Source organism: Anabas testudineus, chromosome 1 (genome assembly GCF_900324465.2).
Source record: "Anabas testudineus chromosome 1, fAnaTes1.2, whole genome shotgun sequence".
NCBI classification, from domain to species: Eukaryota; Metazoa; Chordata; class Actinopteri; order Anabantiformes; family Anabantidae; genus Anabas; species Anabas testudineus.
Window position 1 is genome coordinate 17,893,730 of NC_046610.1, and position 11,672 is coordinate 17,905,401.

An 11,672-nucleotide genomic window follows, 5' to 3' on the forward strand; every position below is an offset into this window, starting at 1 on the left:
AAAACCTGATTTAAACTGTAACTCTCTTGATCTGCAGTGCAGCTACATGTACTTTTATAATATCAAAATCAACATCACAAAGACTAATTCTTCTTTAATGTGGAAATAATGACAAAATGCAATAAATGCTCTCAGACTAATAGCTGACCAGCTGCTTGAACATAAAACATCTGCATTGAAAGTATTTGCTGCATTCCAGCGCTCATGTATCATCAGTGTTAATAAAGTTTTTTTTTTTATTCAGAAAAAAAAAAACACACAGGGGGGACTGAAACGTGGTGTGAGTGTAGCCAGCTGTGAGCAGGTATATATGGTGTGTGTATGTGTGTGTGCCATTCCCCGAGACTGAAGTCCCCACAGGTCCAACTCCTCAAGCTTTTCAACATGAACATGGTCAGTGTGCTGTCCTGCCTCACCTTGGTGCTGGCTGCTGCTGCTGCCCAGGAACCCAGACCCTGTGGTGAGTATAGGACAGCCCAGGTGACGACCTCCGGTGAAGTGAGTGTGTTTGTTTGTGTTAGTGTATTGTGTGGGAGAGGTTGACTTCAAGCGAACTGAAGACAGTTTATGCTTGTTTTGGCTTCAGGAGTGCATTTAAGATGTTCAACTGCATACGTTTGTTTGTTTGTTGTTGTTTTGTTTTTTGAAGTAAATGAATTATGTAAGTTTAAATACTACCAAGAAAATCAGTGCACGGATACTAAAAGGTAACAAAATAAATAAGATCCACGTCGACTGAGATGTTTTCCCTCTGGTAATGGGGGAGCCCTCCCTTTACATCCCTTTAGAGGGAACAGCACTGACATCAAGTTCGAGCCCTCTCTGATAAAGGGAGAATGAGCCTATCAGACAAAAGGCCGACATACAGGAACACTGAGGTACACAGTGACAGTGACTCTACAGAGTACTGACATGATGCCGTACTCACTCACACATACCGACTGCACTCTAATGGAACCAGATAGACCTGTCTCGTCCTCAGCTGGTGCTGATTTGAGGCCCAGTCGACTGTGGACATTTTAGATCATTAGCAGAGCTGATTGATGAACTATTTTGGTTTTCCTCTGCCCCAGTTGTTCCACCGCTGATGAGTGGAGGCTTCACTGTGGTGAGTCTGCTCGCATGCCTCACACTTTACCATCTGTGCACGCTCTCATCTCACCTGCATCAACACATCCCATGTGATACATTTTGTTTTTCTGCTTCGGTTTCTGTCTTTGTCAGATGGCTGCCAGTGGCCTTGTCATGTCCTCAGGAGACATCAGCTACGATGCTCTCGGTCAGAGGATGCGGGTTAGAAACGTCGGGCTTATTGGGAACCAGACCTTTACTCTGGACCAACTGCTGATTTTCAACCAGGTATTAAAACCTGCTTAAAGTGCATCTTGAAATACTTTACATGATTTCTTTTAACCTTCAGAGTGGACTTTGTCACATGGGTAAACAAAGATTGCATAAGATTGTTTCATTCTCTATGGTGTGTGTGGTGGTCCATCAGTTTATCATGGTTACAGAAATAGATGTAGTAGAGAAAATGTGGGATTATACTGTATATGTACAGTTGATAACTTTGTATAAAGAAGACAACATATATTGGAGGTCTACAGTAGCTACTTTCTGCACTTTCTTTTATCATCTTTTCAGAACGTCTATTATGAGATTGACTGGATGAGAGCCTCTTGTAAGAAGCTGCCACTAGATTCCACCTTCATTCCCATGCAAGTGCCTCCTGATGCTAAACTGGTAGGTCAGGCATTTCTGGGCTCCTCCTCCTCCTGGGGATCGAGTCTGCTGGTCAACACCTGGCAAGGAGCTCTGGCACAGAATGGTAAGAGGGAGAACATGCACTGCACAGCTTTGGAGTTACAACAAAGACCGGAGTTGAAGTGGCTCAGATTTCCTGTTGCAGTTGAACTGCATGAACCCTTTATAACATTCTGCAGTGACACATGCAGCATACGTGCTGTTCATGTGCAAGCAGGGCAGTGGGAGATGCCCGGTATTGTAATGTTAATGTATTATTGCTTTTAAACAAAGAAATTAAGAAGAAAAAGAACTCTACATAACTCGACTCATCAGGAACAAATACTGCAGTGAAAACAGTATTAGAACTGAAAATAGGGTAAAAGACTTTTGGTGGTGTTGAACTGGTACCCAGACAAGCAGAGGGCCAGCCTAGTTTAACCTCTGCAAGTGATATGACACAACTCAGCTAATTTACAGCTTGTCTGCAGCACTGACCTCTTTGGATGAGTTCCTGGATGACTTTTTGGATTTAAAGTTGGACATGGTCAACCTGGTCTCTCTGTCTTTCTCTCCGTATTATTTACATTATTTACATTTTTCAGCCCAGTGGTTTTCAAATCTGGGCTACAAGAGTTGAACTTGAACTGTTAACAGGCTTCACTGACTGACACAAACTGATATTTGTCCGTCCGAGATAACTGGTACCACAAAGCTGGTTATTAACTGACAGCTTGGATGAAAAATTACAGGATAATGTTTAGTTTTCATCTGGGCCTTTTGTATTTATTGTTTGTTCCACACGCTTCATGTCTTCAGGCCAGTACACAGTTGTCTTCACTGAGATCGGCTGCATCCCTGTGACCTTCAATGGCTTCACTCCAGCATCTGGATGGACGACTATCAGGTGAGAACCAGAGCTGAACTAAAAAAGTCAACATCACCTTTCGAAACAAGGCTAGTGTTCATTTGAACCCTTCTCTGTGGAGTTACAGTTACTGTGTGACTGACTTCCAACAACAATAGTCAGCAGTGGTTTTTAAAAATATTGATTTTTCTTAATATTTCAGCACTTTCAACTGGGTCTTGGGCAACACAGACCCCATGGAGTACGTCCCCCCTCCCATCTGTGCCAATGCAAAACTGGAGGAGAGTGAGACAGCACATACCTTTTTCACTGCCTTGGAGTCTCTGGCCATGAAAACCATTGAAGAAGAGTAAACTGTCTGGAGCGTTTCACTGAGATAAATACTTACACTGTCTCTGTCAGGGCAGCAGACGTGACTTATGACAGATTTTTTAACAGTGGATTTAACCTGCTAAGCTATGAGGTTATTGCACTATAGGCTTCAGGTGATTCATGTAATTGACAAACTATTTTCATTGTCCTAATGTGGTAAGAATAAATTCTCTGACCATATATGTTGTTATTTATTCTGTGGGATAAATAGAAAAAAAAAAGAACTAGTAAGAATTGATTATTAAAAACTATGATTAAAAGGCTGACAATTAGACATACAATTCAATAACACCTCATGGTGCTGTATTTCTGATTTATGATGTTATTCTGTCAGTGGAATAAAGTAAATGCTTTGACTGGATGAAGAAATAAGACAACAATATAAAAACAAGGAACAAATTAATAAAGGACAGTATGAAAATTGAAAGGGAATATAGTCCCTTTTTATAGTAAAAAATAAAGAATGAAAGAATTCAGAAGAACGTGAAGTACAATAAGTTAGTAAGCAAATTAAACCTGATCACACTGAGAATTGTTCCTGTGTAATTTAGCTGGTTTGTATTTGTTACAGTCCCCTGTAGTTAACTGTAGTACTTGTTGTTTTACAGCAGATGGAGGCAGTATTTCTCTTATCGCAGCTGCTCCTGCTTTGATTTATGTATTTACCTTCTTTCTCACCAAAGCTGAAACTTTCTGAAAACAGATCAATCACTATTTAAAGTTACTGTTATTACGTTTTTTTTTATGCAGCACCACTTTATGAAATAAAGCCTACCAACCTCACTGTTGCAGCCGTGAGTCATATTGAAATTATTAATAATGGGTTATAATATAATGGTTTGTGAGTCACTATAATGTTGTTGTAAACATGTAAACCTGCAATGAAACTCTACAGGACATGTGAAACGTTATATTTATTAATCATGATTTCACTGTAACTCCTCATTCTCCATGACTCCAACTGAGTGAACTTTATCTGTTGATGAAAACCATGAGATGTAGCTGAGAGCTCTGGGAAAACAGTCCTTTTTAATTGTGAGGTCAGTAATCATTCCCAACCTGAACACATCCATTTGCATGTTTTGTGACACATTGACAGGATGGTTGCTCAGCTTTGGTGAACTGGTGCCACTACTAGGAATAGAAACTAATTAAATGATACTGATGTCTAAATGACATTTAATTCACTCACTGAAACAGAGAGACACAGAGAAAGTGATGGAGACGGTGCTCAGTTTACGCTATATTGAAGCAAAAATAGCTTTTGTACTCTCCTCCACATTAATGTGTATGTGTTGCAATGCTTGTGCTGCACCCAACAGTGTGATGGTGTAAGAAAAGTTCAGAGTTGGTGAATTTTGACATCATCTACTACTGTATTTTGGGGCCCAGCCAATCACTTTTGGACTGATACTTGAAGTAATGAAAAACTAATTAATCTACTCCAACTACTATCTACTACTTCAGACAGACAGGGACGAACAACATATTTGTTTGGGGAAATATCAGCATGTATAGCTGACAAAAACACTATTTGTCTGTCTGGAACATAGCCATCTACTGCTAACAATGGTAGTATTATAGCTACCCCCTTCACTTTTTTCAAATATAAATTTGCAGCCTTATACTAAAGTTGTTTAATTATATGTTTAATATATAACATTTTTTTCTCATTCATCCACACTCGGTACCCCATAGTGACAATTATAAGTGAAAAGAGAATTTTAGAAATGTCTGCATATTTATTAAAAAGAAATAATTAAAATATAATGTGTACTGAAGTAATCAGACCCTTCACTTCTACCTGTAGTGATTTTCCTCCTATTATTCTTTGCAAATCCGCTCAAGCACAGTCAGGTTAAATGGGAACCACCGGTGCACAGCCATTTTCAGATTTTTCCAGAGATGTGTAATAGGGCTTAGGTCTGGGCTCTGGCCGGGCCACTCAAGGACATTCACAGAGTTGTCCCTAAGCCACTACTGTGTAGTCTTGGCTGGGTGCTTCGGATCATTGTCATGTTGAAAGGTGAACCTTCGGTGCGATCTGAGGTCCTGAGTGTTGTGAAATAGATTTTCATTTATAAAATCTCTCCACTTTCCTCCATTCAGCTTTCCCTTAATCCTGACTAGTTTCCTGGTCCCTGCTGCTGAAAAACACCCCCACAACATGATGCTGCCACCACCGTGCTTCACCACAAGGATGGTGCCTGGTTTCCACCAAACTTAACATTTAGAATTAAGGCCAAACAGTACAATTGGGGAACTTGGTCACCTCTCTTGCTATTCCTCTTCTCCGATTGCTCAGTTTGGCCAGATGACCAGCATCTTGGAAGAACCTATAGTTGTGCCAAACTTCCTTTAGTCAAGCCAAATGTATTTGTAGCCTTCCCTAGATCTGTACCTTGCAATAATCCTGTCTCTGAGCCCTGCAGGCAGTTCCTTTGACCCATTGACCCATGGTTTTTGGTTTCTGATACAACAAACATTGTCAGGTGAGGCATTCTATAGTGAGATGTGTCCAATCCATTTAATTTACCACAGGTCCACTGTTGCAATGGATCTAAATATTAATGCCAACATGATATTTCAGTTTTTTCTTTTTTCATTCATTTGCAAAAATTCATTTAGTCATTATGAAGTACTGAGTGCAGATTATTGAGAAAAAAAAAACATTGAAACGATTATTAGGCTGCAACATGACTAAACTGAAAAAAGTGAAGGGGTCTGAATACTTTCTGAAGGGGTGAAGGGGTGAGAACTGCACTAACCAACACCACCAAAGTTAATACTAGACCACTGTTACTGCTGAAAAGTGAACATGCCAAAAGTGGGAAGCGGTGCAAACTGTCTAAAAGTGGTATTAATGGTGAAGAGTTAAAGGTGAATTATAACTGACTATGAGATGAAATGAGGCGCCTGACGTTCTCATGATAACAGAGGCTTTGTTTTCTACCATGTAAAATATTGTAATAACAGCTCATTACTGCCTAATATTTGACTAAACAACTGAACATCAATAGAAAGTCTGTTTTGGTCATTATAGTTCTTCACACTTTTCTCCTGGGAAATTGTAAATCATCTTCTTATACATCAAGGTGTTCAGAGGTGGCCACCTAACCCCACTGTTAAAAATTACTCATCTGTCCTCCGTGATTAAAGAGATGAGAGTCTGCTCTGGAAGCATTAGCAGCAGCAATAGCCTCACTAGACTGTTTTATTATCAGTTCAGTGATTATCTCAGCATGCTGGGACTTTGGCCTAGGTCTATGCAGAAAGTGCAAAGTGCCTGTTGTGATAAGAAAATTACATTGTTAAAGTAAGTTCTATTTCCCAATTTGACCAAATTTAACTAAGCTTAAATGTTAAAGCAGGACATTCTGTATGTAAATTTGTTAATTTTGTGCCTGACTGGCAGTCAGTGACAAAGTCAGCAGAAAGTCAAACCAATTTCAAACCCTGCGCCTTATAATTCCCAGCAGTGTCACACGGAGAGGCCATAAATAAGTTTCATTTGAGAGCATCACACCAGTTGTAAAACAGCATACATGCTTTATAAAGGGAAAGAAACATGAGCAAATACTTCTTAATTTTTATTTATTGCTTTCCTTTTTTCTTTGTTCTCGTCTATTTAACCCATCTACTAAAAACAGTAAAGGCTTCAGAATGTACATACTTGCACAAGCCGTGCTGTCAGCCATGTGGCCGGTCTGTGGACGTTTTTAATAAATATACTGTTTGTCTGATTCTCGGCGTCAGAACCGGATTTGATTAAATCAGTGTTCCTGCAGCCCAATGAGGTCTCAAGGAGCTTTGATGTTTCAAGATGTGCTGGAGAGATTAGCATGATGGTGGGTCTCACTGCAGGTGTGCATCCAGATTGAAGGGCTGCTATTTGGGCCATTTTTTATAAATATGAAGTGTATTTTAAAAAGTTTACTGACATTTTATTCCTTAAAAGTTGTTCGCCGTTTGTCTTTGAACAGACAGTTTGCAATATAGTCACATCCATTTTACATTATTCATGACCACTCACCCATACATTCTAACCAATGGGAATATGACATAATGAATAATGAATGATCTATACAAATTCCCGTCTCACGCCACATGTTTATCTCAGTAATACCAGCAACTGGAAATGTAAGTTATAACTGGCAAAGTATGTAGCAATCTATCAAGCAGGATGATCTGGATATGATGGACTATTAAGACTTCAACTTGTTTCAGAATTTCCTTAATTTTTATTTTATATTTTATTTTACAAACCTAATCACAGGTAGCTAATACACTGGCTACCTCTGGCTATGTTGCTGTTTAATGTTAATTTTCGTAGCTCACAGGTTTTCTTTGTTGGATACAGTGAAGAATATACAGTAGTATAGAGTATGACAAACTGAATGAATAGTACTCAATGTTAAATAAGGCATCTAATTTACATAATGTACTATATATTACTAGACTATACCATACTGTTTAGACTGCAGTACTTGAGTGAAAGAGTTAAAAATCAGTATATGAGCTGTTGTGTTTAGACATGTTGCTTTAAATCTTAGGCAGTCACAATCAGTGAGTTGACTCTTAAAGCATTTGGCGTGATCAGGAAGGCTTATGCCAGTTTGCTTAGTGCAGTATGATAGTAAATCCAAGAAGTTCCAGAGATTATCGTGTTTACATCCACAACTGATGATTTATGAGAAATATCCACATACAAATCAATGCAGCCTGTCGTCTGGAGATTTTTTGTGACTTAGTGAGCAGCCAGTACTTTAGTTCAGCTAGAGCTAGTCACACTGAGTAAAATCAACGCTCAGAGGAGGAGTCGGCTAAGGGGGTAAAGTGTAACTTTAGATTTAATTATTTGAAATGGTAGTAATAGTGTGCACCTACACCTACCTGTTGTCAGTTCCTTGTTTAACCTGTTATTAAGAAGGAAAGGACCCAGACCTGCATGCTATATTGCAATATGTTATACTCAAATGTGATCCATGCAAAAGCTGAAGCTGATTAGAGTCTATACTTGTTGTATGTGTGTATTTTATTCACAAACACCCAATATTATTTGTAAGGTGGTGTGAGATTTCCATCACTTTGGATAATTTCTCAGTATTATGAAACAGTCACATTTATTGTGCTGTACTACTCTGAAACTGTGACTCAGGAGAAGCCCATTATTTTGCATGTTCTGACAGTTAACTTTCTGCACTGCACATCATGTACTGAAAAAGACAAAACACATAAATGCATGCATGAACCCACTCATTCACCATCCACACACACAAAATGGCCCAAACACCTCTTTTATTTCTACTCAGTGTACTTATCGAGTACTCATCCAGCCTGATCAAAGAGGCCTAATTACACACATTAGTGAGTGCTGACTCCATTGAGTGGGTACTACACATAAAAATAAGACTCTGTATACAAGGTTACAGATTTTAATGTTTGAGTATGAGAATGTGTGTGTGTGTGTGTGTGTGTGTGTGTGTGTGTGTGCGTGTGTGTGTTGGAGTGTGAACTGCAGTGTACACATGAGCGTGTTTGTGCACGTGATGCAGCTGCTCCCGATGCGCCAGAACAGAACAGTCACTGTCACCCCACTATTTAGCACAGGATGATGGACATTGGAGGGTCATCCACCAATTATCATCTTTACACAGATGAGGGAGGATGACCATCCTCTCCATGGTCCTCTATCTCCTCCCCTGTTTCTTTCTCCTGTTTTGTTATTCATGTTCTCTCTGTCTTACAGAGTATGTTTATCTGTTATATATATATATATATATATATATAATTATTATGAGTAATATATATATATATATATATATATATAATTATTATGAGTAATATATATATATATATATATTACTCATTTCTTAACAAAAATTAATGACCAATTTTCTGTGATGTCCTGTTTTTTCACGCCCAAAGGACAGTAACATAAAATAAAAAGAAAGCTTAGAAAATAAGAACTATGACAAAATATAAGTAAAACACATTCTTCTGCTATCTATTGTTCAAAAGGTAACTTAGCTGCATGACCTGTTGCACTGCGTACCTCACCGCCCACCAGCAGCTTGGCTGTGACACAGTACAGTGACACAGACACACCAGTGCTGAAAAATGCTCACGCTAACATAAGTCAATAACGCAGTGTGTGGTGATGGCTTGGCGTTACTTCACCAGCACTTGCTGTGATGAGCTCACATTGAAAAGGTCCAGAGTCCATGATCAGGTTTGTTCAGTGATAATTTGAATAAAGTTTATTCAAAAAGATGATTTTATCCTCAGCATTGACAAAAGGGAGAAATGGGGATTTACTTTTGTGTCTCAACAATGAAAGTAGAACACGAAGGGAAAGAAAAAGAATATGAAAGCACAAAGACCTCATCTACATCTGTTCTCCAGTGAAGATATTTATTGATTAAAGGTTTTCAAACAGGAGGAGAAAAGATGCATTTTCATAAACTGTTGCAATACTGCTCCTGATTGTCATCCTACTAGAGTAAATGTTGTAAAACATGCAGTTGTTTAAAGGAAGGAAAAAAGAAGAAGTTAATGGGCAATAACCTCCTTTATGACTTTGCTGAGTTGCTTATTCTGTGACACATTTGCTTAAATAGGCTCAAATATGTATACCCTGCATATGACCGTCAATATGTTTATGTATAAACATAACATGTTTATATATATATATATATATATATATATATATATATATATATATATATATATATATATATATATATCTATTATGTTAAGTGAAAGGATGTTGTTATGCAATTTCCATGACATTAGCTAGTTATAGGTGAAAATTGCAGGGCACAAATAGAGTAACAATGTGTATAGGTATATATATATATATATATATATATATATTGTGCTCTTGCTGACCGGCAGACAGGGTAGAAAATGCTCAGACAGTTCCCGGGGGAAAACATATTGTTCCCTTTTATACAGTGATCCAAGTAGATCTCTCCATATGGACACCCCATCTGAGCCTGCTACTTTCTCACAGAGGGTGACTTTTAGCAAAACGCTAAACAGGATTAAAAACAGCTTTTCCCAAAGTGTACCGTTAAATTCAGCTTCAGGCGAAACATGTTGACAGAGGGTGTTAATCTAATCGCATGCCTGTTTTCAGATCTGTCTACTAGTGTGATCTAAACTGAAAGTAGGACTTTGGTCTGATAAAGCTCAGCTCTGCATGTAAATGTGAACATATTTTGTAGTGATAAAGATCAAGTTGCTGGAACAGCCTAATTTAGTTCTGCTTCACTTTAGTTTTGATGTTTGTCTTTTTTAGTCTAAAGTGTAAGAAATGTTCTACTAACTGCTCATATTCACTGTTTGGTTGTGCTACAAAATATAAATGTTCTTCATAATCAGCCTCTAATATGCAACTTTGACTTTCCTCCAAGTTTCTTTTAACTGTGCATTAAAAGGCATCAGTGTTTAACTGCAGTGTTTAATTTAACTACAACTTTTTATAACTTGGGTTTTATTTTATTCCATTTATACCGGACCTTTATGACTTCTTTGTGCTGAAATCCCAGAATGCAACACAGCTAAAAAGACGACACAGGTAAATACCTAAAAAAACACATAAACATAAGCAGTTTAGTGATTTGACAGATTAAACTAATAAATTACTTAACAAACAGTGATGGATATTTTTTACAGCTAGAGTAAAAACTGTATTATTTGCATCTCTTCTGAGTTCAGCTTTACCTTTATGATCGTCTGACGGCTTGTCCTTGTTATGCAGTTTGCAGGTTTTTGATCATAGCGATAGATGGAAAGTCAGCTGATCACAAGGTTTTTACAATTTATCCTTAGAGGTGGATTAATGTGTCTACTAAATTTCATAGTATCCAGCCAATGGTTGATGGTTATGCTAGAGGAAATGATGGACGCATCACAGACATATGGACATTTTGGGAACAGTGGAACCGTAATATTTATTGATGTACCTCTATTTTAGTCTGGACCTTAGTGTTGGACTGACTTGAGTAACCATACAACTAGTCTGGCTAAAAGTCTTTGTTTAGCAAGTATTTCCAGCTGATCCTCTTCTATTTACCAGTGATTTAGTAAGATCCTTTAGATGACTGCTAGCTCCCAAAGTTACCCATGAAAGGCTTTAAATCAGCACAGACATTCACTGAGTTAATAATAAAACCCCTCAATGACACTTTTCCCACATAGAGAATTTCACACAGGCATTTGAGAGTCACAGATCATGTTGAACTCGTTTACAGTCTGATTACACCACTTTATGGGCCCCTGTCCCTCACCTGTCTTCTTTAACTGATAGTCATGGCAGCACCACCAGAACATATAACAAAGAAATGCGGGGAAAAAAGAATAATCTGATTGATTGGCGTGGAAGAGCCGGAGCAGTACCTGTCATCAGCTGCAAGTATAAAAAGAGAAGAAAATGTTTAATTACTGGGGAACACTGCAGGTCTGGAGAGGTCCACTCTCATTCTGGACTTGTGTAAGAGCATGGTAACAAGGAAATGCACAAACACCAGCTACACAATTGACACTAATATGTACATAACCCTACATCCAGTAGAACGCTCCATAGCCAACAACCTAACCATTAACAACTGAGCAGATTTTACAATAGCTGAAAGACAACATTGGTATTTAAACGTTGAATACATTATTGCAGAGTGTTTTTTAT

At 38.2% G+C, this 11,672-nt stretch overlaps 1 protein-coding gene across 1 annotated transcript; it reads left to right on the forward strand.

Annotated features, from left to right (window-relative positions):
- Window positions 1-305: 305 nt before the first annotated feature.
- Window positions 306-3,177, forward strand: LOC113162134 (ependymin-like). Its single transcript, XM_026360151.1, has 6 exons — window positions 306-460; window positions 1,074-1,108; window positions 1,225-1,359; window positions 1,645-1,828; window positions 2,563-2,650; window positions 2,814-3,177. Exons 1-6 carry the CDS (start codon window positions 322-324, stop codon window positions 2,962-2,964), a joined length of 732 nt encoding a protein of 243 aa, XP_026215936.1. The 5' UTR covers window positions 306-321; the 3' UTR covers window positions 2,965-3,177.
- Window positions 3,178-11,672: the final 8,495 nt, after the last annotated feature.